Below are 25,849 nucleotides of genomic sequence, written 5' to 3'. Positions count from 1 at the left end.
TGCTAAAAGGGTCCTGCTTGTCTGCTTCCGTTTCGTATTATAGTGTCTGTGTTGAAACTTTCGATGACGACGAGAAGGACGCAGACACTGAGCTCAGCAGGCGCATAGGCGGTGAAGACGAAGATGACTAGGCGAGGCGACAAGATGGCTCTGCATTGAGCGGTTCTCTGTAAATAGTGTGAATATATTGCCGTTCTCAGACGACGGAATCCTCCTTTGCCTCCCAGGACGTTTTCCCCAGTCTGGGTTCGATGTAGCGGCGTGGGTTCGAACCCCACAAATTTTAAAGTTTCTTTTTTACAGAAAACTTTTACTATAAAATGTTTCTAAAGCGAAGCTTTCATGCCTCGCCGATGATGTTCGAGCTATCTGATAACGCACTGTACAAAAGCCAACTTTACAGGCTGGCTTTTAGGAAACAATGATGCTAATAAGTTGTGATAAAGCCGAGTTGTAACCATGAGGCAGACATCATGGAGAAAGAAAAAGTTAGGAGACGGCATGACGTCACGCAGCTAGCCTTCGCAAGCCTACCGACATTGAAGCCGCTCCCTCCGCCATTTCTCTTACTCAAGCCGCCGGAGTCGGCCCAGCACGTGACCTCCATGGTCGGCTGGGCCGGCGGCGGCGTCGGTCTCCGACTGCACCGCATCTCTCGTGTTTGGGAGCTCGGACCCAGAGGTCCAGATACTTCTGGTCACCCGTGCTGCCAACGTCGCTGCCGGCCTCAAACCGGCGGCCACACCACTTCCGTAAACCAGCCTAAGGCTCAATAAAGTGATTCCTCCTCATCCTCCTCCTCCTCGTGTTTGGTTGGCGGTAGCTTTTCCCGTCCTTCCCGTATTTGTCCGCTACGCGACCTCATGCCCGCGCGCGTGCGGGCGGGAGTGCCGCCAGTGCCGCGTACGTGCGAAAGACCAAAGCCGTAAAAAAACACCATATAGCTGGCTTCGCGACAACGGGCCGCAGAGTAGTTTCGAGCAGACGAAATTGAAACCCCACCGCGCGCTCTCACACGGCGGGGCGCGCCGGCGCGGTGGGGTCACGTGGTGCAGTGACGCCCTGGGCGACTTCGATTTTACTTTTTATGCATAGGCTTCATGTTTCTCCGGTGGCGCCGACTCGTAACTTTTTCTTCCTTCATGGCAGACATAATGAGGCAGAGAATGCACTCCACCCGCAATTGTCTAAGAATGGGGTAGAGTGGATTCGGCAGGCATTCCCAGATTACGAATGGCAGCCAACCGTTGTCCCTGAAGAAGAAGGTGTATGGCAGCTGCATTTTACCGGTACTCACCTACGAGGCAGAAACTTTGAGACTCCTTATGACGGTTCAACTGAAATTGAGGAAGCCTTTAAAAGGAGCCCGAAAAGCCTTTTGTAAAAGTTACAGAAGGCTTGTATTGTCGCGTAGCCCCAATATAGCGATGCAATGCCGTTGGAATTATTGATCTACATTCAGTATTAGCTGCGCGAGAAGCAAAAAGGTGCACCTCTCCCTCTTGTAGATGGATTCCTCCTCCCTCTCTGCTTCTTTCAAAGCAGCTGCAAACACTGCGAATAGCCATGTGACATCGCGACGCTCGACTTCCGTTATGCGCCAGCTACATTCCTGCGCCTAGGCACTCGTCAACCGCTGCGGGCCCGCCTTTGCCTTGGGACCCCGCTGGAAGGAGGAAGAGCAGCCGGAAGCCAATGGCACTGACGTTGCCGGCGGCCGACCTCACCGGCGATTGGGCGAATCAGGGGGGCTGCTCGCCGTTGCGTCAGTCGCGATCGCCGTTGCGTCAGCAGCGATCGGCTCGTTGCCGCGTCGCGCTCATCGACTGAGAAAGGCTATCTTGAAAAATTGTTTAAAAATGATCCGTCCAACGTATGGTGCTCACACTTGGCTCAAAACTCTCCCGAAGAGTTCTACACCCCCAATGCATTTGTTTGCAACCTTCAAAAAGCTTTTCTGGGTAACTTCAAAGGGGCACTTAAGTGAATTTGTCAAGCTCCCGTTTTTACTTGCACTGCGTAGACAGGCTCAAATTAGCACACTTTTCCACGTTTATCCGGTTGGCAAGTCGGTAATTATTTTACAAAGCGCGAAAGAAGAAAAACTACAAAGCGCGGTTTGCGGCGGCCGCACCAACTAAGGCTGTGACTAAAGGTCTCTCCGATTTGGCTTGCACTGGCTGCACTAGTTCCGAAAAGTGCCGCAGCGGTGCCGGCCGGTGTCGCGCGCGTGCAGCGCCGGTTCAGGAAGTGCAGGTGCAGCCACGACACTAGCGCGCACCGGATACAACCAAAACGAGGACACAAGTGCAGCAGCAGCCGGCCTGCAGCAGCAGCCGGGAGACGCGAACGTGAGCTTTGTGCATCGCGAGCATGGATCGGCTGTCAGACATGGCACTTTTCGAAGCTGCCGCGCAGCTCGCGCAGCTGCGCGACTCCGCCAACTCCGCCAGCGACGGCAGGCGGAGTCGCGCAGTGCAGTGACTCTGACGACGAGTTCGCCACCGTGTGCATTTCCGTGGCGTGCGCGTTGGTACGCGAAGACCATCCGTGCAGTGACTCTGACGACGAGTTCGCCACCGTGTGCATTTCCGTGGCGTGCGCGTTGGTACGCGAAGGCGCCAATCGTGCGTCTGGCTACGAGCGTGTTGTCAGCAGATACAACGAACAAGAATTCAAGAGGCTGTTCAGGCTGTCGAGGGAGACGTTTGATTGCCTGAGCTCAAGGTTCAGCGCTTCGGCCTACTATCCGAGCGCAGTGCAAGACCGGCAACAAATATCAGCTCAGAGTACGTGCCTCATTGCGCTTGTGTACATACATCGGCTCGCAAGTGTCGATGTACGCGATCGGAGACAAGTTCAACGTGACGGAGTCGTCGGTGCATGCCTGTGTCACAGGGGTCATTCACTTCCTCCACTCAATTAGCGCCGAAGTCATCGGCTGGCCAAGTAGCGTGGAGGAAGTGACGCGCATCAAGGCCGGGTGGCCGGGTTTCTAGCCAAGAGCGGTGGAAAGGGCCTTCGAAATGCCATTGGCTGCATCGACGGGTCACATATCGAAATACCGACGCCAAGTGAATCGGCCAAGTCGTATTTCAACCGCAAGAAGTGGCCTTCTATCATCTTGCAAGGCATCTGCGACGATAGAAACAAGTTCCGAAATGTTTTCATCGGGTTCCCGGGCTCGGCGCACGACGCCCGCGTCCTGAGAGAGCCCCTTCTTCGAACGCGCAGCCGTCGAGTGCGGGGAAAGCTACATTCTTGGGGACAGCGCGTACCCCTTGATGCCGTGGCTCATGACCCCATTCAGGGACAACGGGTGCACATTTCCCACGTGGAAAAGTAACTTTAATAGGCGACATAGCCAGCAGAGTGGCCATTGAGAACGCCTTCAGCATCCTGAAACAGCGTTTTAGGAGGCTGTACTTTGTAGACGCCAGAACTGTTGAGCAGTCCTGCTGCATTGTAATGGCTGCGTGCGTTCTGCACAACTTCTGCAACGACGACAGACTTCCTGCAGGAGCTGACGTCATTGCACCGTGATGATGATGTGGGCAACGACGCCTCCGAAGGGGACTTCGACTGCAACCAACGAGGCTACGCTCAGGCTTTGAGAGATTGCATTGCTAAAGAGCAGTGCTAATTGTGGACACCCTTGCCCTGCCAACGCAAAGTCGACATGAAAGTGCCTTGTGTTACCACATATCCGACATCACGGAAACTGCTATGTTGTTGAACTGCATCCACTGTGAAAGGCTGGGAACTATCTGAAAAAGGGTGGTGTTCACATCATGGGCAAAGAGAACATTTGCATGAAAACAGAGTTGGCACTGCTAGAACAAACATTTGCATGAAATTAAAAAGTGTGCAGTCCTGACACGCCGTCTTTATTGTTTGTTTCACTTGTCCTTTGTCGCAAGCAGATCTATAAGGCGGTCGAATCTCTGCATTCACTCCTCGTGGCGCTTTGCCTTCGCCTCTTGCCACTGCTGGCGGGCTTTATGGCCTTTTCCCTGGCCTCCTCTTGCTTCGCTTTGGCCTCCCCCATCTTTTGGAGCGTCTCCAAGAGGGGACCAAGCTGCGACCTGCTATGCCGCACTCTCTTCGGTACAGGGCCCCCCTTGTTGTGCACCGACAAGTCCTCAGGAGGTCCATCTCCTCCACCCTCAAGGTCCTTCGGCTGCAGTGCTGGCCCTGGTGAAGTTGTGGATAAACGTCACGCCAACAGACAGCACTTTGCTTACACAATGCAATTTTCACTTACCCTGGGTGGGTTCCCTCCTGGTAGGATTGCCTTCCCAGGCTCCAAAAGGATCCTTGGGTTTATGCTATGTTCCTTCTCTAGAACTGTGGCAAGCTCCCTGTAAGAACATTTCAATGGTTAAACAGGTTCATGGTGTCTCGAGGTGACTCGGGGTATGAGGGATGCCAGAACTGTTGAATAGTTCAATAAATAATTCCAACTTGCTCCTCGTGTGCGCAACTTGTGGGGGCACGGCCAGTGGAAGTGTTGAAGTGTTATTTTTTTTTTTTTTTGCCTTATATGATCGGTACAAACTCTTCCATTTATTTTCCACTTGGGTGGCCGTCATATTGCATAGGAACTCTTTGTTAATGAGCTCGGTTATTTTAATCCAGAGCTGTTTTTTTGTCCTAAACACAAAAGAAAAGCACAGCTGAAGTAATGTATGGGTAAAGTAAAGTAACACTTGACTGACACGAGTCGCATATGCTAGGGGTGCACAACGTTTTATCTATAACTTAGTAAACATGCGCTGCTATTAAGTGCCGTTCTATCAGGATATTTGTATTTCAGCTGTCACATATTTGAAGCACTCGAAGCAGGAGGAAAAGATGTGTGAACGTTAGCATTCTGTGAATAATTTTAAATTGCTTGGAACTAGAAATTCGAGCGACAATGCCAGCGCCCCTGTACAGTTCATTAGCAGCTACTGCGTTCAGAGATTAGCGCGGGGAGAAATTATGGCATCCTGAATGTAATTCTGCACACAAAGGATAACATACCAGAGTGTTCTGGTCTTTCCCACCAAGTCCTTGAGCGCGGTGTACTGGGCGATGTAGAACTTCGTTTTCCGGGCGCTCCACAGTTCCCCCTCATTTTCAGCCAGTGCGGCTGCACCATCATCGCCGTCACTGCAGGCGGAAGTCGGCAGTAGCGCCGGAGGGGGCAAATTCTCATCGCCGGCTGCCGTGAACCGCAACGTTACGTGCTGCCCGTCTGCAAAAGTACACACCAGCATGTATAAAGTCGGCACAGCCTTTGAGAAATCACAAACTGCGACCCAAAGCAACGCGACGAGGCCGACATGGCTACGACCAAAAATAAAACCGCTCTTGAACGCTGCACGTGTTTATCGCCGGCATGCAACAACGCTTACCGGACGCCTCGTACAGGTAGCAGCCGCTGTCGCCCTGCATGGGTGACCCGTCCGGGCTGTGAAGGAGGTACAAGTCCTTCTCCACGCCGTCAAACGGCGCAGCGTCGTCTGCTACGCGTTGGGCGGCCCGTACGCCATGCTGCACTATTCCGGCACCTCCTTTTCGGCGAGTGCACGGCGACCGAGAACTAGTGCCGAGGTGGGCCTGCACTGTACCTGCACCTTGGCAAAACGAGGAAGGAAGTGCAGAGGGCGCGCGCGGCACCGGCAAAACGAGGACGACGGTGCTGCACCCCTTGAACTGGTGCAGCTAGTGCAGCCAAATCGAAGAGACCATAAGGCTGTGACCGTGACTGCACGATGTCCAAGGTTAGCATTCAAACAAGTTTCGGTTTCAGTTTTGTAAAACAACATGCTTGACATCCGACGGCCTCGTTGGATAGGCATTCTCAATATCTCAGTAATCGTCGTACCGCGCTACTGCCATGTTGTCGGCTGTAAAATGCATCACATAAGCCTCCCAGGACGGCTTCGAATCGTAGCAATCACTAGCCGAGGCCTACGCAGTGAATGAACGCCCTCCGCGTCCCAGCAGACGCTCCAATGCCATGCGGTTTTCCCCCATATTTAGAGCTTGCCTCAATCATGCCTGTATCGTAAAAAGTGTATTGGCACCAGGCCAAGGGTCTGTTGATTCTGGCCTGTGCCCACTGCCCGCAAGCCGTCAGTGTTTATAGCAACAGCACGCCGAGAACTCGCTAGCGCGTCAGTGTCAGCCTGCGCGCATTTTATGATATACTTCGTGCAGCAGTGAACGTTACGGCACAAAAAAAGGTGAACTTAGTACAGAAAACATCGGCCGAAAATGAAAAAGCCAACTTAAAAAAAAACGAATGCACCCTCGGGTATTCGAACTGGTGACTTGCAAAACATTTGGAATAACATACCCAGCTGTCCAGGCCACTCACAACGGGTGAGCGCTGCTAACCTTGGAAATATAAGGTATATAATATATAATCAGATCACACTTTTATATAGTTTTACCATTTCAAGCAGCTTAGGTGACTATTTGGTGTATTGCACTCGTGCTCTAAGCGTCCCCAAAATCCCACAATATCTCACGTCTAGCAATTGCATTTCTTAGTCGTAAAAGCGTTCGCAGATGCGTAGTCGTGCTGCTGACCGCTCTGCTTGTTTGCCCTGTGCAAAAACGTGGTTCCTGCACCCAAGTTTTACGCTGTACGATAAAAGTATCAATCGATTTTAATTTCGTAGTACGTATAGTGACTTCGCTGGCTGTTCTACCGCCTTCAAGTGGCCTTAGATGTTCCTACTGGCGTACCAATCAGCGAAGCGTCGCATGTGCGCTTGTGCAGCGCTTGTGTGAAGCGACCTTGACTTGGAACTCGATACTACAGTGTACAAACTAACAAAGTTAAGAAAGGCACATTCTTCTATTCACAAACGTGTCCTGGCTTCGTTTCAACTGAGCGAACGAATTGCGGCGACCCGTCGGCGGCCGGCGGACAAAACGCTGGGTGTTACGTATGGGCCCGCGGACGGGTTTTCATTAAGCACTCCTCGGCTGTGCGGCGAAGCCACTACGTGCGCCTTCCAAACGAGCCCCACCGGGTTGGTGACTCATGTTTTCACGTCTCGATAAAGCCCGGATCAGACGCTTCGCTTTCGGCGCGTTTCAAACTTCCACGGTTGCCGGCCCGGCGAGATACGTCCAGACCCGCCCAAGGACACAGAGGCCCCGCGATCGCAGCGGAGTCCTTCCCTCCCCCCTCTCTCGGACTCAACGTGCACCGATGCTACCGACTGCTCACGAACTCTGGAAACAGCGTTGTGTGTGTCTGTGACGTTCGTGGCGGGTGCACAAATCTAGAGGCAACGCTGTTTTGACCGTTGCGCTTTTCGGTATAAATACGAGCCGCCCAAGCGCTGTAGACCATTCCTGTTTGAGCAATGGATCCATGCTGTCCCTCTGCTCGAGTCCTGTACTGTTACCTCGCCCGTCGCGGCATTGTTCTTTGGCTTCGGCTCACCTCTCGCTAAGAAGTAAACAGTTACGTTAGCCTACGGCTTCCGGACTTTTTCACGGCTGCAACAGCGGCTGGCCGCTCGCTTCACCACGCTACCGAATGTTTGTCGGAGGCGACGCAGCTCGGCTCGGGTCGGCTCACCCGGTCACAAAAACTAGTTGGCAGCGGTCGGATGGCAACTTCATAACACTTGGAGCCAGCGGTGCGAGATCCAACCCCGCGGACGTCAAGGCGGCTTCGGACTTTGCAGAATTCACGGCGGTCAATGGTGAGTGCGGGACTTTTCATCACTGAGTTTTACCAGGCTTCTGAGGATAGCTGGTAAGGCGTGTGTTTCTGTCGCGTGCGTTATTCGCGGAAAACATTTTTGGAGCAGTGTGAAAGCAGTACTCTAGAGCGGCAATGAATTTGAAGGCGTTGAAAAAACTGCAGTTGTTGGAGCTTGCAAAAGAGTTGCGCTTGGATGTTGCGGACGCGCTGAGAAAGTTAGAGCTGATACGGGCTATACTTGCTGTTGGGGCTGACGATGACAAGCTGTCAGAGTGCATTGAGCTGATCAATGACAGGGTGACCGCTACACGTCAGGCTGCAGAGGCTGAGAGCCAGTGTGAGGAAGGCTACATGCAGAAACAAGAACGCGAGGAGAAAAAGCGAGAACAGGAGTTCGAGAGGCAGATACAGGAACAGCAGGAGGAAAAGCGACGAGAGCATGAGAATCTCCTACTCGAACAGGAGGAAAGAAAGGGACAGCATGAGCTTGAGGTGAAGCGTCTAGAGACCGAGGCATCTCGATCTAGGCGGGAGAGGGACAGCAGCGCGCCAAGCGTGCAGTCTGTGGCGACTGAGCGACCTACGTTACGAATGAGTGAGCTAATGCGACCCTACAAGATAGGAGAAGACATCGGTCTTTTTTTGTTCAACTTCGAGCGTACGTGCGAGAGCGCCCAGTTAAGCCGAGACTCATGGCCGCAAAAGCTGCTTGCGCTTTTGCCAGGTGAGGCATCCGACGTGATGGCCCGCTTACCAAAAGAGGAGGCGGAGGACTACGAGAAAGTCACGTCGAGCCTCCTGCGTAAGGAAAGGCTGTCGGCAGAGGCATTTCGCCAGAAGTTCTGCGAAGCCGAGAAAGCTAAGGGCGAGTCGTACTCGGAGTTCGCCTATAAGGTGAGGGCTAACATGGAAGAGTGGCTCAAAGAGGCAAAGGCTTTCGGAGAGCACGACAAGGTGCTTCGGTCTTGAGCAGTTTTACCGCCGTCTACCAGAAAACGTGAGACTCTGGGTGCAAGACAGGCCAGGGGTAAATGCTGTGGATCAGCCGACGAACTCGTCGGCTCAGCGAGCCGACGAGTTCGTCGCACGTCGAGGTGCGCAGGGGCCGGAAGACGGCCAAAAAGAGTTCAGGCCGAGGACTGATCAGTCAGGGCCTAAAGGCAGAGCTCCCCAGGAAGACCGTGGAGCAAGGGAAGTCTTTGTCGTGGATAAGAACACTGGCCACGATAACGAAAAGAGAGCAGACGCTGAAGAGCAGCGCAGAAAGAAAGCTGTTGAAGCGCGCAGACAGGCTGCGTGTTACAACTGCGGCGAGACGGGACATTTCGCTGCGAGTTGGAAGAAGGGAAAACTCGTCTTTCACGTGCTAGATCGGAGTGAGGACAGCAGGCAGTTTCTAGAGCCGTACGTACGTGAGCTCGTGCGTACGTTGAAGCGGATCAGCTGACGGGACAGTGTGTTTGGGTGAAGCATGCCGTAAAAGCACGAAACGTGCGCCTGCCGACTGCTAAAGTCAGCATCGGAGGTCCGTTTGGTGAACTTCTCACGCAGGCGGTAGTATCCCCAGAACTTCTTCCGGAATACAGGTACCTGTTCTCGAACAGGTCGGATCAGCTGTTACGCGACAAGGGGTACAATTTCGAGAAACTGCTGAGGAAAAAACCAGCTGGGCTCGCTGCGAAGAGCTCGAGTAACGATAGTGTCGCCACCTCTGAAAGCAATGGCGGGACTCAGACAGAGAGTGAGGATGGGGAATTTCTGGAGGCTCACGACAGAGGGCCCCGTAAGTACACTGTGTGTAAGGACGCTTCAGTGATCGGAGATGTGTCAGCGGCGTTTTCGGGGTGCTCAGGTTCACGGGAGGCCTTGAAAATGGCTACCGACCCGAACGCGCGCGGCGCACTAGCTAACGGCGTTCCGCGGGAAAGCCAAAACCATGACGTTAGCGAAAGCAGGCAACACGAGTCCGTTGAAACGAAGGGTGTTTCTCCGAACGCGAATTCAGAACCTAGCAACGCTGGGGCAGAGCCGGCAGTCGATACACTGAACGATGTTCACGGTGCAGCTAAGCGTATTGACGCCGCCGCAACCGAGGGAGTAGCTACCATTCCGCCTGAAACTGAGATACTCGATGTCAGGCAACGGCCAGCAGAGCACGTAGCCATTCCGGTGTAGCCTGGGGTTGAGCCGTCTTCTGAGACCGGGCCGCCTGAGCCTAAATTGGCTTTGACAGCCGGAAAGGAGAGCGAAAACCCCCAGCGGTGTTCGCTTGCCGACAGTGTCACAAACAAATGCGGCTAGAGCTCTCAAGCGCGCCTGCGGAATGGCAACCCCACTCGCCCGCTTTGTGCCTGGTCTCAGTGGACCACGCAGCGACCGAGAACGAAAGCGCACGCCTTGCTCGAGCGGTGGAAAGTAGGGCAGTTTTCTCCGCGCGCTCGAAACACGTCTCGGAAGGAGGCCGATGTCTTCTCGACCGGTCGCAGTCACTTTCAGAGAGCGGGGGCACGTAAGTACGGTAAAAGAAAAGGCAAAATCTCAGGGCAACGATCAGAGCTCAAATCGCATCTCTCAGAGCGAAAAGTGGCTTGTAGAGGGCTGACTTTCTCAATTTCATTGTTTTTTCTGAATCAGGTTTCGCCCTTTACGATTACATTTCTTTTTGTGGGGGACATTTCCAATCACGCGAAATGTCATCTTTGAAGTTTGTGCATTTGTCTAAAGTACTGCTAGACTAAAATATAACTAGTGCAGTTAGTTATTAGCGTAATGTTTGGCAACTAAAAGCCTGGTAGATCTTCACTGTGGATTTGACATCGCACTTGCCGGCGATGCGGTTGTGTCTTCCTGTGTTGTTCTGTTGCTTGCCTGACCAAGCCAGAGACGTTATTTGGGAGTCCAGTGACCGTCCCCGGTGAAGCTCCAGCACGGTGTCGTACAGCCCAGGCCTGGAGTCGAGCATCTGGCGAGCACTTCTCTCCGTAAGCATCCCTCCGGGCAACGGTTGAAGACCCTTATCCATCGGGACCTCGCACCCATGGCGGAGGGATCTGTTACGTATGGGCCCGGTGACGGGATTTCTTTCAGCACTCCTCGGCTGTGCGGCGAAGCCACTACGTGTGCCTTCCAAACAACCCCCACCGTGTCGGTGACTCATGTTTTCACGTCTCGACAAAGCCCGGGTCAGACGCTTCGCTTTCGGCGCGTTTCAAACTTCCACGGTTGCCGGCCCAGCGAGACACGTCGAGACCCGCCCAAGGACACAGAGGCCCCGCGATAGCAGCGGAATCCTCCACTCCCCCCTCTCTCGGACTCAACGTGCACCGATGCTACCGACTGCTCACGAACTCTGGAAACAGCGTTGTGTGTGTCTGTGACGTTCGTGGCGGGTGCACAAATCTAGAGGGAAAGCTGTTTTGACCGTTGTGCTTTTGGGTATAAATACGAGCCGCCCAAGCGCTGTAGATCATTCCTGTTTGAGCAATGGATCCATGCTGTCCCTCTGCTCGAGTCCTGTACTGTTACCTCGCCCGTCGCGGCATTGTTCTGTGGCTTCGGCTCACCTCTCGCTATGAAGTAAACATTTACGTTAGCCTACTGCTTCTGGACTTCTTCACGGCTGCAACAGCGGCTGGCCGCTCGCTTCACCACGCTACCAAGCGTATGTCGGAGGTGATGGCGCTCGGCTCGGATCGGCCCACCCGGTCGAAACATGCACCGATTGACTCTGTCGGAAGGTTGGCGAGGCGTGCAGTAGAGCAGCCAATTGCCAGCTCATATCCTACTGACGTCACACGAAAAGGCCACAGAAAATGGGCGAGGGTACAGAAAGGAGGACAGCATTTTTGAATTAATTTTTGTACTAAATAAATTCGCGTAAACGCGCTCATAGTGGTCGAAACAGGGCATAGGGACTCCGGACTACAACTTTCGCTCGTATTCCCGCAATGTTTACAAACCACTTCAGCGTCCCTTTAAGGGACAAGGTGTAACATAAAGGGTCAAGAAGAGAGCGGAGTGGGTCAGGGAACAAACGCGTGTTAAGGACATATTAGTAGAAATTATCAAGAAGAAATGGACGTGGGCATGGCATGTAATACGAAGGCAAGATAACCGTCGGTCATTAGTGTAACAGAGTGGATCCCTAGAGAAGGCAAGTGTGGCAGGGGGCGGTAGAAAGTTAGATGGGCAGTTGTGATCAAGAAGTTCGCGGGGATAAACTGGTCGCAGTTAGCACAGGACCGGCATAATGGGAGAATAATGGGAGAGGCCTTTGCCCGGCAGTGGTCGTAGAAAGCCTAGTGATGATAACGATGATGGTTATAATAATAATACGCGAAAACATTTAAAGCGTCTCAATAAAAAAACGCTTGCCGTGCTGAGAATCTAACCTGGGTCCCCCGCGTTATGAAGCCAGCGTCTATCCGATGGCGCCATTCAGACACGGTCAAACAAGCTTGTATTTTGGACTTTGACGTTGACTCGGTTTGAATGGGAGAACGCTTCCAATTTCAACCATCTTTCTCTTGATCAAGTGCTTCGAATCCTCCTTTCTTTTTAAGGCAATTCTACGCAACATTTTTTTTGTAAATAAGGGTGGTTTAGGATTTTATACTTCGCTTGAGATAAATAATGCACAATTACTCCTTGTACTGCCCTGCCATGTGGCGAATAAATGGTCACGAAGACAGAGAGTAAGGGAAGTCTATTCCCTTGCTACTTTCACGGCGACAACTCCCTGCCGCAGGTCAAGCAGCGAGTCGGTGAGGCCCTTGCCTCCTATGCGGCTGAAACTCAGTTCTGTAGCTAAGGCTACATCCTTGCCAGATTCACGGCCGTAACTCGACGTTGTAGGTTAGGCTATACCATTCGCACGTTCACAGCCATCACTCGGTGCCGCAGGTAAAGCTATACCTTTTGAACTTACACGACCATACCTCGGTGCCGTAGGGAAGGATATACCATAGCCACTTTCACGTTCATAATTTCCTGCCGTGGGTAGGGCTCTACCCTTGAAATATTCACGCCATCCATTATTCGGTGCTGTAGGTACGGCGATACCCTCCCAACGTTCGCGTATGCACCCCACTGGACTGCATGCATACCTGTAGACTCGAAAACCTATCGGTTTCGTGACCATCTGTGCTTTTGGCAGCCACCCTATCTCAACTTTCTTATCTTTCTCTTGCCTTCTTTCTTTCTTCTCTCTTCCGATCTTTAAACCTCCTCTCATTGGCCGCATGGCAAAAACACGATGTGAAAAAACAGAAAAACTGGGTTCCTTAGGCCACGGTATACACTCTTGCCACTTTGACCGCCATCAGTGGGTACCGGTGGTGAAGGCTACACTTTTTTTCCTTTCACTGTCATAACTCAGGGACGTTCATAAGGATGTACCCTTCTAATTTTTGGGCCTTGACTAAGTGCTTTAGGCAAGGTGCACTATTGCCACTTTCGCGGCCATAACTCGGTGCTGTAGGCAAGGTTACATCCTTGACAATGTTACGGCCAGCACTCGGTGCCGAAGCTAAGAAGCTAAGCACCCAGATGTACCCGAAGGAGGAGAGACCGATTGCCGCAGCGCTCCGGTGATAAGGGGGGGGTTCTATATACAAGATGGCGATGCGGAAAAGCAGTTCTAGCTAGATCCGCTAACCTGATGACGAGCACCGATGATGATAATCTATCCAATGCAGTGGAGATTATTATGGAGTTTTAAAGACGGTAGTCTTTCTTGGGCTACTTAATCTCAAAAATTTCCCCGCATTTCCCCGAGGGGAAGAATGTGAAAGTGTGAATCCAGGAGTTGAATTTGCGCGGTTCGGTAATGTTCGCGAAAGAGAGATCACACACACACACACAACTACAAAGAAAGAAAGATGCATTTATTCACAGACACCTATTTGTGTTGTCGTTGTACTTGATTGCTAGAGCGGATCTCAGCTTTGAAATTTCGTGTCAGTACTCCTTTAAGCGGGTGCATTAGCCCTTCTCACGCCCGATTCCTGGCCAATCCCCCACGTGGGTATGTGCCATGTCAGCGGCCAGGCAGCGCGCGCCCATCTCCCCCCGTTGCCAAGGAAGACGAGGAGATTCCTGGCCAATCCCGCACGTGGGTATGTGCCATGTCGCCCATCTCCCCCGTTGCCAAGGAAGACGAGGAGCGCGCGCACCCGCAGCTGTTGCTATGTGGACGGACGGCGGTCAACGTAATTCAGGGTCGCTTATAAAGTGCATTCGCATTTAAAAAGATATTCCGCAATAGCCTTATATACTCACAGCAAAAGGTAAACGTCTGAGCCCAGTTTATATGTTCATACTTGTCAACTTTGTTCACCAAGAACAAGGAATTACGCAAATATATGACAGGAAATTACTACACAAAAGATATTTACAGTGTTCCTTTATTAAAAAATTTATGGATGCTTGGTTTTTCGATAGCAAATGATATTCTACATCTGCTGCAGAAAACCGCCGCCTGCTGCTGCCCGCGCCACTTCCAGGCGGCAAATGAACAATCACGCGACAACAGCAACGAATGATAATGATGATTATGTCCTCAAAGATTTTGGCATGCACCCACCAGAGGGAATTGGCCAGGGCTAAATCGGTTGTTCCACTAGCTAGGTTCCACGTTTTGCTTGGAACGCACGTGGAGTACGGCCACGTGGTTCTATAAACCTTGAAGTCGGCCGCCTCGATTCACGTTCGTCACTACCGTACTCCAGCGCTGGCATTGAGGAACCCGGCTTGTAGCAGTGGAACGAGGTAAATTGAAGTCGCCTTGAGCAAACCCTTGGTGTGTTTACCTTGGGATGAGTGCGACGTTACAGGAACAGAAATAGAGGTGAGCGGGAAAGCAAAAGGGGGCATTTTCTGGCAAATGTCTGCAAAGACTATCGTCTTTTGATGATATTTGCAACGAAAGGCGCAGATACGCGGCCAACTTTTTGCAAGGACACGGAAAGAATTCAGAAACACGGGCCATACGTGTTGGTGACATGTTGAACCTAAACAGTCTTCTGTCCCGGTAACATAAATATTAGTCAGAGGCCGTGTCTCTGAATTCTTAATGGATCCCGTGTTAGCTCGTTTCTACTTTACGAGTAGAAGATTCCTTAGCAGGATCTACAGAATTTATACTTGTCACCCTGCATTTTTATGCGATAGTGTATCCAATAAAGGACCTTTATCACAAATGACCTAACAATAAATTCATTCTACACATTAAAGAATCTGCGAAATGCGGACGGGATGTCCAATAAATGCACAAACGGTTTTGAGTAAAACTACTTTGACCGAATTCTTTTTTCTGTTACATGTTTCTATTACGTCTCGTCCGAACGGAACAACAAAAAACAATATTGCGCTTAACTCTGAGCCAGAACGAGAACAATTTTGCTTTGTTGCGACGCCCAACTGCCTCACATCGAAACGAAGAACCGGACCAGTACGAGGCTCGGTTGAAGATTGGAGTAGTTGTCCTTTTGGAGAAGAGAGCCCACAATGCTTTCCGCATGCGCACCATCAGAGTGTGTGCAGCGGGACTGTTTTGTTTATATACCGGTAGACGCCCTCTCTAACACCGCTACACCAAGATGCTTAGGCTGTGGGCCCGGTAGCTTTCAGAAGGGGGGGGGGGGGGGGGGGCGGGTAACACGCGCGAAGTCTCGCGTGCGCCGTAAAAAAGACCACTGAATACCCTAATGCAATGACCCAAATAAAGCCTCACGTCAACAGCATGCTTCAGGAGAATCAACAATGTAAGGCAAATACACTCCCCATTCCTTCTACTCCTCGAATGATGGACAAATTTGGAAAAATGGTGGGTATCCAAGAGTGCCCACATTTTTGGAGCCAGGTAATAATCCCAGTTTCTAAAAATAGGAGAGTGAAAGGCAGATGGACAGACTCAAGTCGATCGCTGGCTGAACGGGTTAAATGGGCCCTCGACATGATGGCCGAAGACCAGCGGCGTCTTCCGTTAGAAAATTGTCTTCCATCAGTTCCGGAATAATTCCCCAGAATTTTATATAATGCTTATGTTGGAGAACTGTACTACGATCGTACCGCAGACGTACCAGTATGGGGAAACTCCCGCCGGAGAGGTGTATTGCAGATCCGTTCATCTTAGGCGTGTATTGTTTATTTAGGTTCCGAAATATTGTGGCAGACAGGCACATTATACGGCCTCTTTCTTTCACTGAACCATCTGTAATGCCAAACAAACAGAAAAGAGACCCACAAAAATGGCTTCCACCGACCGCGAAACTCCGCGCTCAAAAGCGAAGCCTATGCGACGCTTTTAGCACTGTATCGGCAGTCACGCAACAGAGATTTCCGATAAACATCTAGATTACGTGCGAGCAAGGGACGCTTAGCTGGAAAGGGGAGGCGAGATAAACGCCCACCTGCCGCCGCCATCCCAGTCATCGAACAAGCGCCGCAGCATTTGTTGTTGGGCGTTAGCCTTATCGTTACAATGGCTTCCCCCGGCTACCAGTACACACTGGTGGGGTTCTCGGAGGAAGTGGACCGGAGGCCGCTCTTCTTCGTCGAACCTCTCCCCGTGACGAGAATATGCAGTGCATGTGGTCTCGTACCGAGTGGTATAGCCTTTCTTCCGTGCGAGCACTTTGTCTGCAAATCGTGCTACCACCAGTGTGTGCGCAGTGGAAAGGTGACTTGCCCTCTGGACGGAGACACCTGCTCGGACGAGGAAGTCAGCTGGATAAACCACCCTGCCAGAAGCATCCTGGAAAAACAGGTAGGTTTCTCTATAACACCGCAAGAACTATTTTCTTCGCATGTCACTGGTAACATGCGGAAATTCACACTGAATAGTTGCTGTGGTTATAAACCGTTGAAAAAAGAGTTAAGGTTCTCATCGTTATCTCAGCAGTTAAGTACCTCGACTGCGGAGGGAGGACTGAAAAGAGAGAAGAGGCAAGATAGAAGTTAGGCAACGCTCAGATGCGAAAGCTCCCGCCTTCTCACTTTGATTGGTTGATAGCTCGTTCCGGTGCATTGCTTCTCATTTTTAGGTGCGTGGAATGCATAATGAGTTCCTGATGTACTCGCAATGGACGTGGTAAATATTATATATGTGATAAACTCAAATATTTGTGTTATCTAAAACTCACATGCGACCACGGGGGGATGCGTCATATCCAGCTGCAATAGAAAGGCTTCACGACCATCTAGCTGTCATACTCGATGTGGCTTCATCAAATTTATACGTATCAATCAGCGAGACACTGGTCTTATCAGCTGTACTATAAAAATTACTTTCAAGCGCGTCTAGGCACTGCAACTTTGCCTCATCCTTTGTGGTACGGAATGCTTAACCTTCGCTATTAAGACCGCTTTGAGCAACGCTCGTGGTGTATGTTGTTCCTTCGACAGATGGGGCAACACAAAACGATTGCCAATGTGTTGGCGATTGCAAATTGCAATAATAATTGAAACCGAAATTATTAAGCTGTAAGCTGCAGTAGGCTAAGCGTTACCCGCACTGGTGTCTTGAAGGCTCCACGATGCCACATTGACCATGCAAGGAAAACGGTGTAGAGCGAACAATTGAAAACGGAAAAACACTTGACGGTGTACAGAAACTAACCACGAGAGCCCACCCCATTTCAAGAAGCCATTGATTTGAAAACAAAGCGCAGTGCGCGGTGTGCCATATCAAAGCCAGCAAACTGTACTATCTCGAGAAATTGTACGGAACAGTCCAACCAGCGCAGATGTTGCGCCGTATTCCAGGGCATGCCTTCGAGATCGGCTCGCATGCTCAGTGATTGCAATGAGAAGGGAATGCCACGATGCCACGTTTTGGCTTGTGACGAGAATCACCGTGGCTTCGGTTGCCACCGTTCGGCACCATCTTTCCCCCCTTATTTTTCGATACCTTTCCCTAGCCTGTAGAACGACACCCGCCACTGCGACGCCAGCCTGGCGGCGGTGCCATTGAGAGATTTCGCGAAGAGCTTTTTCCTCCCCCTCCAGACAAAGAAGGCCATGCTTCAAAAACGCTGCCAAAAAAGGGAGAACGAAAAACCAATGTTCATTTGTTCAAGCGATTTTATGGTGGGCAGCCGCTGCATGAACGATTAAAAACCTCTGTGTCGCATCAGCACTCGCTAGTGAGACCTGCATATCTATAGTAAATTGCTTTGTGAGCAGAAATGGAGATAAATGTGCTCACATGGCATCAAAATATTCCAGCACAAGGCAATTAGAGCATGTCCAGTGACTTCACGCATTTTTAAATTGTATGTCTATATAGGATAAGAAATGAGGGGTTCTCAATGTGGCCTGAGGAAAATAAGCGAAATAATATTTCAATGAATGTGACACGACAAATCCGCTTAATGGAATGTGTAGATAATATTATGTAACCGGTAAATGTAGAAGGACAGACCACCAGCAGACGTGCTTTGTCTTACCTAAGGGCGGACATCGGAGCACCTGCTGGTGGGGGGGGTGGAGAATGGGGAACACGGGTAGACAGGAAATACAGGAGAGAGAGAAGGGAAGGATATATATATACAAGATATAAAAGTACATATATATACAATATATACAACACTTAAAACTCAACACCATATCTACAAGACTAAAACTAAGAACACTAAGACAAAAAAGTTGCACACACACAACAAAGACAGTTCTGGTTATCTTGGGAGCAAGCGGAGAGCCAAGATGAGTCCTGAGGTGGCCAGGTGGGACCCCAAGGTTTCATAGACGCCATCTCGCTCTAGGACACTACCCGGCGGCCACATAATCTCTTCGAGGGGCCAAGCCCTTTCCCCAAAGGCTGCCAGCAGTTCATCCCTCCCTGCCGCAAACTGAGGGCACTTGAGGACCAGATGCGGCAGGGTCTGGATCACCACCCGGCAGTGCTGGAACGATGGGTGGTCTACCAGCTCCAGATGGTGTTTTCGCTCGGCCGTCCACACACACCCCACGCAGAGGCGCAGGACAGCCGAGCGTTGCTCTGGTGGCAGTCATGTAGCCCGAACAGGGGGTGGGGTCTCTCCAGTGGCCAACCTCAAGTCAGGGTGCTGTGCCCGACATGCCGCTGGATCAGCACGCGGGCGTCATCCGCATCTGCTTGGGACATTGTGAGCGAATGGGCAGCTCGTGGGCGTCGGCGGCCAGCTCGTCTGCCCGCTCGTGACACTACAGCCCACTGTCGCCGAATGCGAGCTCTTCATTCAGCCAGCCATGCCACCTTATCTCGCACGGCCCGCGCCAAGGCTGAGCGCGGATCGCCCTCCCGGATTCGCAGTAGGGCCACCCGGGATTCGCATGGCAGGGCGCAGCGCTCGTAGGCTTGGCTCCATCTCCAGTAGCAGGTCCAGGTCAAGGCTTACGCCCACCATTTCGCCCATGGCAGATTATGCTGAATAGCGCAGCCGGGCCTCCCTGGTGGCCTCCTCCAGAACTGGTGCCATCATGACTGAACCCTGCCGCCGCCACACGGAGCCGTCTGTGTAGACTAGGGTGTGGTCCTCCGGGTCCCCTACAGGACGTCCCGGACCAGCTGCAGCGACCGGCAGTGCGACGTCCGCCGCTGCGCAGGCCCTAGCTCTCCACGCGGACCTCGACCACCAGGGCAGGGGTCGGCTGGCCAGAGGGGGGTGCTTCCACGGGAGCCTCCACCTCCTCGTACACAGCCAGCATGCGCCCCATGCGCGACTGACGGTGTGTGCGCAGTGCTGCTGCAAGAGGGTGCCTCCCTCAGCCTGCCGCAGCCTGTCAATGTGGCCCAAAGCGCGCTGGTCACCGCCATTTGGAGCCTCCATACCTCCCCCTTTTAGCCAGCGTCTTTGCACACTGGAAGTCTCGAGGCAGGCCCAGGCAGGTGCAGACGCCCCTGCGGTGGTCGCCCTCCAGCTGCTTCCAGCTGGGCTTGCGCAGGGTTAGCAGTGGCAGCGCGTGCATTAAGCCCCACGGCCGAGACATTGTACACCCGCAGGGCCTTTCGCTGCGAGCAGGAGCGGTCCCGGGTGGCCATCTTTCGCATGGCCGTGGTGGCGAGCGTGGCTGTGCGTCCCAGCTGAATATCGATACAGCTCTTACAAAAATCAATACCATTCTTTCCCCATTCCATTCCCGGCAAAAAGCGCCTAATTTCATTACAATTCAAATCCTCCAAGCGTTGACCCCATTGATTCTGACAAGTCGAATAGGTAGAATATTTCACGAGTCATTGCGGTTGCAAAGTGATAACACCGAAGCACTACCCGTTACACTAGTCTGATTTGTGCGCGGGAGATTTTGGCACTAGGGCTTGTGACTTTTTACACGGGAATTAGCCACAGCTTGTGCATTATATCATCAATCCTGAGGCTGTTAAACTAACAGTGGTGGTGATCCAAAGGTGGCGTGGTCCAGTACTCACGCATGGCATTCGGCACTTGATAGGTTAGTGGGGCCTTCGCGCAAATCTTTACCTGGCGCAAAAGATCTGGTTCAGTTTTACCTTGAGACTAATGGCTCGAATGACCCAAACTACGAACCTTAATTTTGTAGAGTACGACATAGCACATAAAAATCATACATATTTGTAAAGGCTCTGGCTTTAGAAAGCGTTTCCAGAAATTTACTTCAACTGGTGTTTACAGCTTTTCTTCCCTCCACAGGCATAAGTTACGCAGTTGTCTCACCTTTTGCCCTAACATATTATAAAAACCGTTCTATCACCTAATCCAACTCCTTTTCCAATGCAGGTTTCGTGCTGGAATCATACCAGTGGCTGCAATGTAGTCATGGCTGCTGCGGACATTTCGAAACACTTCCACCATGAGTGCGAGCACCACATGGGGAGATGTCCTAAATGCTCGGCGAAAATCCTTGCCTCCGATGTGTGCGCACATATCGAACGCCACTGTGATGCTTTAAAGATACCCAGTGCGGCCGCAATCCAAGCGAGAAAAAGTGTTTCCCAAGAAGAGGAACCTCAGAATATGACATGCCCCGACATCACGACACGCAATCGGCGAACACCCAATGCCAACTCAGCGGACTTGTCATCGATTCAAGTTCAGCTGAAAGAAATTAGCAGGGCTTTTAAAATCGCAATAGCTCCAACACTTGCTGAAGATGCCCATACGAACGAGAGACAATCAAGACAAAGTCTACTCCAACAAACTCTAAGCAGAATCCAGAATCAAATGGCTGAAAGAGCCTATCAGCATGGTAATTTGGAGTACGAAGGCAATCGAAACCAAGAAGCTCTTAGTTACAGCTTCGCAGCAAAATTTGAGGCTCTCGAGCATACGGTTAATCAGGTGATGCAAACAAGAATAGATCAGAGTAAGCTGGTGGAGAAGTTATCTGCATTCAGCGAAGCTGTGGAAGTCGTTCACTCTAAAACCAAGGCTGAGTTTGACAAAATATCTAGGGCCATTGATTGCAAATTCGATCGGATCACCGATCGTTTCCGCAATACTTTTGCCCCACCCCTCTACATCCTTCCTATTGCCACAACGCACACGTGGACTTTTACAGAATTTTCTAAAGGGAAAGGAGGAGCGTTCGTGGCAAAAATGTCCGAGAAGGTATATCTGCGGGGCTACTGCGTGTCTGCAGGCATTGTTATGACACCTAATGGCTTCAACATTCTCCTTTTTCAACTGCACAGAGGAAAACTGGATGAGTTTCTGCAGTGGCCATTCAACCTTCGAATGAACTTTAGCGTCGTTTGCCCAGGATTTCGCGTCTACAATGACTGTTGTAAACCACCGGATATCTATGATCACAAACACTTTTTAAGACCAGTTAATAAGTCTAACGATCCTGTCGAAGTTCCAGTTTGTGGAGAATATCTCTTTGTAGAAAGGTACAACGGAGCGAGTCCCCTCCAGGACTGTACAATAGTGGTCAGGTAAGTATTTTTGCACCATGAATGCACTCCCAAATCTTTTAAATCTCTGTTCTCTTACATGCTCGTCCAAACAATGTAGACAGTTTTCATGGACCGTTCAGACAACGCGCGCGAACGCCCAGCTTTGCCCAGAGAAAACGTAGGAAAGCTTTCCAGCGTGCCGCTTTGAAGTACAGAAACTGGATCACTCTTCCAGACACTTCGCTCCTGGGGATCAACTCTCTAAACCGAACGGCCATCGCTTTGAAATGACCCGGTAGCCCCTTGCAAATGCTTGTGTTCAGGGCGAGAGCGCCGCTTTGGGGTGTTGAAGAGCATCGAGAGTGGCCCAGAGGAGCACCGTAGCAAGGGCACAAAATCGCAACCAAAACAACGGGGTGCTCCTCTGGACAACTCTCGATGCTCTTCAACATCCCAAAACAACGCCCCTGCCCAGAACACGTGCATTTGCATGGCGATACCGCATCTTTTCAAAACGACGACCCTTTTTCGGAGAATTGGGCCCCGGGTTTTCAATAATTTGAATGACGCAAGCCCGTGTAACTTTGTGGTGATAAACCGCGGATAGCTTTAACACGATTCTGCGCAGTGGGAGCAACTGGCGGACCAACTTGCAAGGAATGCCCCACGGGTTCCCTAACTACTCAAATTTTACCTCTTCCTGCTCCCCCTCCCACCCTCGCTCACTCACTCACTCACTCACTCACTCACAAACTTACTTACTCTCTCACCCACTCATAAAGTAAAGTGGCACCTGTTTTTTGAATAGTTTTTAAAATGTGGAAGGTTCCTCTAATGACCGGATGTATTATTAAAGGGGCACTGACGCGAATCTGCGGTGGTAATTTTAATACACAGTTCGCTTCCTTACTCAACAGGGTTGAAATGGTTCGTTTACTCAACAGGTACCCTGTATGAAATATCAGCAGCCTGCGACGCTTGGAACATACATCAATCTGACCTCATTTATCGCAACGACGTTACCGCTCGAGGAAAATCGGGCATCAAATTGACATCGGCGTGACATCACCCCGACATAGCGAAATGAAGTGACGCGGTCGTGTGCCTCTAGCGCCGTCAGAAACATGTGATGCACTTCCAATGCACGGCCCGGCGAGTGACGCCAGGGCGCTGTCGGGTTCACCGAATTATGCACTTAGCCAGTGCTACAGCAATTGATTGATTGTAGGTTTTAACACGCCGAAGCAATGCAGACGATGAGGCGCGCCATAGTGGAGGGCTCGTGATTAATTTTGACCACCTGGGCATCTTTAACCTGCGCCGAAATCTCGCACACACGGGCGTTTTTGCTTTTCGCCTCCATCAGAAAGGCGGCCGCCGCGGCCGGGAATCAAACCCGCGACCTCGTGCTCAGCAGCGCAAGGCCTTAGCCACTGAGCCACCGCGGCGGGTCACAGCAATACCCACTGCCCATAAACGCATTCTTGCCAAAAATAAAGTTCCCCACACGGGAAGGGAGCCATAATATAGCGCCGAATCGCAACAAAAGTCGCCATCAGGACATTTGATGAAAACGGTCATCACATTTCCCCCGCAACGGTAGGCCTAATGCATTCAGGCAGAGCGGGTGTTCAGCACTGGCGGCGGGGCGGTCGAAACAATGCATTCACCAGCCTTCGCGGTGTTCTCACGTCCGAACAAAAACGGTCAGATACCATGGTTGTGTATACGCGCCGTCCAAAGTGCAAGCGCGGAAAATTGATGATTTTCAGGCCCTTCAATGTAATTAATGATTTGCAAGGTTGTTATTAATGATTTGTTGTGATTTGCAAGGATTGCAGGCCGTTCAAGGATAATTTGCAGGCCGTTCAATATAATTATTTTTTACGTGCTCATGTAATAAAAGAGCGCGTTCGGGTTCACCAGGTCACTAGGACAACATAAAAATTTGTTTGTCAGAACTCCTTTACGAGGTGTGCTCTCACGCATGCGTCATATTGCTCCTGTACCCTTTAAAAAGCGTAGTATAACGTTGTTGACACATGTCTCCTTCAACCATTTGCCTTAAAATCAATGCTTCGTGAAACAAGGATTGAACTTTCTCACCCTACTCACCCAAATCCTTAGCTTTTCAAGAAGGCTATTCGGATGGTCTGCTCTACCTCTATTTATAAAGAAAGTTTGACCCTTTTGTTAAAGCGCTCAAATTTTAGTCATCAGCTCGCGTCGCTGCAAATGCAGTCGGAAGGCGATAGTGAACGAGGCGTGAACCAGGAGTGAGATAAAACACAGGATACAGAAATAATTCCACGATGTGTCGCCCTTCAAAGTGTCCGACCAGCGGAGCTGGGGGCATTGTGGCAAAAAACGTGTGCTAAAGGCTATATTGCATACCTCATGGTCACTAACTATGGTCACACGGGCATGCGTGTTCGCTATGAAGCACTCGCATCAAGCATGCTCCCAACTGCAGACACAACCTCGGGTAATGTGGAATCGATGCACGAAAGCCGCTGTGTGGACAATTGGGCGGATCTGGGAGACATCGCCTTCCATATGTCTCTAACATGCAGCGCGTACGACACTTCCATTTCGACCCAGAAACGCTTACTTTGAACTAACGACTACGGCAACAGGGGAAGTGTCATAATCGCTAATCTACGCCAAGCATGTAGCCATGAAACTTTCCGCATTGCTGGAAGATATACTCGACCTTATAATCACAGTTTCTGTCACGATCCCACCGTTTACTTGTACATCCTGTGAGTCCAGGACACGCGATTGCACGTACGTCATGTAATTGCTGTGTCCCGAAAGGCCGTTCGAGAGCGAATCTCAACACCGGTCACGCCGCATTCGAATGTAAGTGTCGTTACACCGAACGAATTACACCGAGACATTTTTTTCGAACAATATGTTCAAACTTCTTTCGGGACTTTATAACATGCTTTCCAGCAGTGCGCCTGCCAGTGGGGTGGTTCTACATGACTCTTTCTTTTGTTTTTATACCCCTCCTTTCATCTGGTCATCACGATCATCCGATATTGTCGTTCTTAAGTTTTTCCTCGAATCTGTGTTCCTCATAGCTTTCTTTTCCTTTACCGCGACAGTAAAACACCGCTCCGTTTATGCTACATATAGAAAACAATAAGTTTTGGTCAATAGTAATGGGTCAAGCTGTCTTCCTGTCCCTTCCGGGATGCCCCAAGGTAGTAGTGTGGCTCCGTTGCTTTTTCTTTACATATTGACATTTCTCGCTGCTGTTACACCCTCCACTAATATCCGCATGTTTTGCTCATGGTTACAGTTTATTCAATAAATACCAGTCATACAAGATCAAATAGAGGTTAACACAAATATGGGCAATATTTATTGTTTGTGAAAGGAATGGGGCATAGTAGTCAACGCAGGGAAAACTGTTTCCATCCGCATGCCGCCTAAAAATTTCCATTCTAGTTTGAGTACAGACTGCCATCATGTGTATAACTAGCAAAGTAACAGCTTCAAACTCTTAAATGTAAAGTTTACTACTAATCTCTCCTGAAACTTGCACATCGACAGCGGTCCCCGCCCCTGGGCAATTATTGTGGCCAACGTGCTACTCCAGACCACATGGTGTGTGAGAGCCAGAATAACCCAGACATGAATCTAATTTCTCGTCCTACGTACGCGCGGTTGGAGGCTGAACGTGCCCGCTCTGATCCGAATAGGCAACTATGGAGGACCGAAAGGGCGAAGACAGCGGTAGGAACCAACGGAGTCCTGAACTAAGCACGCCGCCCAACTACCAGCTCTTCAGTCGAATAAAGTTTTTTGACCTCCCCCGCCTTTAGAAACCTGTGATGTTTGAGACCGAAAGTTCGTAATTCGCGTACAAGCGTTAAACGTTTTTGCCAGCATTCACTTATTAGACCAAAACTTGACTATGGTGCTGTAGTATAAGATCTGTATGCTAAAAATAACATTGTTAAATTGGAAAGGATTTTGCAGAAAGCAGTCAAGTTTATTTTTTCAAAGTTTCGACCCATACTTTTCTTTCGGGCAATAATGATTGCAAATAAATTCGCCAGCTCCAGATTCCAAGACAGCAACTTCGAATCGATTTACTATGCTCTCGTACTAACCGTGAACCGGCTAACGATCTGTAAATCTATATATTCGCCCTGTCTACAGGACACACGTGGCACCACCACCCGAGATGGCTAACAGCTTACGGTACGAAGCCTGGCACTTACTGATTTCTTTTTTTGCTTCGTCCCAAGACTTAGTGTAACTCC

At 50.7% G+C, this 25,849-nt stretch overlaps 2 protein-coding genes across 3 annotated transcripts in view; one reads left to right on the top strand and one right to left on the bottom strand.

Annotated features, from left to right (window-relative positions):
• Positions 1-3,618: 3,618 nt before the first annotated feature.
• LOC144143073 (uncharacterized) lies at positions 3,619-16,141 on the bottom strand. Its single transcript, XM_077674889.1, has 5 exons — positions 16,129-16,141; positions 5,400-5,615; positions 5,026-5,239; positions 4,265-4,361; positions 3,619-4,194 (listed from the first exon to the last, which is right to left on the bottom strand). Exons 1-5 carry the CDS (start codon positions 16,139-16,141, stop codon positions 4,000-4,002), a joined length of 735 nt encoding a protein of 244 aa, XP_077531015.1. The 3' UTR covers positions 3,619-3,999.
• Positions 16,142-16,191: 50 nt separating this feature from the next.
• The window catches only part of LOC144141637 (uncharacterized), a 117,203-nt gene continuing 107,545 nt past the window's right edge, over positions 16,192-25,849 (top strand). For both annotated transcript variants that reach the window (XM_077673176.1, XM_077673177.1), the window contains exon 1: positions 16,192-16,484. In XM_077673176.1, the coding sequence (XP_077529302.1) occupies positions 16,298-16,484 (187 nt within the window). In that variant the 5' untranslated portion in view covers positions 16,192-16,297. The remainder of the gene's footprint in view (positions 16,485-25,849) is intronic.

Source organism: Haemaphysalis longicornis, unplaced genomic scaffold (assembly GCF_048455015.1).
Source record: "Haemaphysalis longicornis isolate Haplotype H1 unplaced genomic scaffold, Haemaphysalis longicornis Haplotype H1 scaffold_6, whole genome shotgun sequence".
Taxonomy (NCBI): domain Eukaryota; kingdom Metazoa; phylum Arthropoda; class Arachnida; order Ixodida; family Ixodidae; genus Haemaphysalis; species Haemaphysalis longicornis.
The sequence above is the reverse complement of the archived record's forward strand: the minus strand, read 5'-3'. Positions and strand labels throughout refer to the sequence as shown.

Coding starts and splice junctions, on each gene's coding strand:
- LOC144143073 (XM_077674889.1), bottom strand. Junction 4,362..5,025: donor GGAAAGACCAGAACACTCTG/GTATGTTATCCT, acceptor ATGTTCTTACAG/GGAGCTTGCCACAGTTCTAG. Junction 4,195..4,264: donor CAGGAGGGAACCCACCCAGG/GTAAGTGAAAAT, acceptor CAACTTCACCAG/GGCCAGCACTGCAGCCGAAG.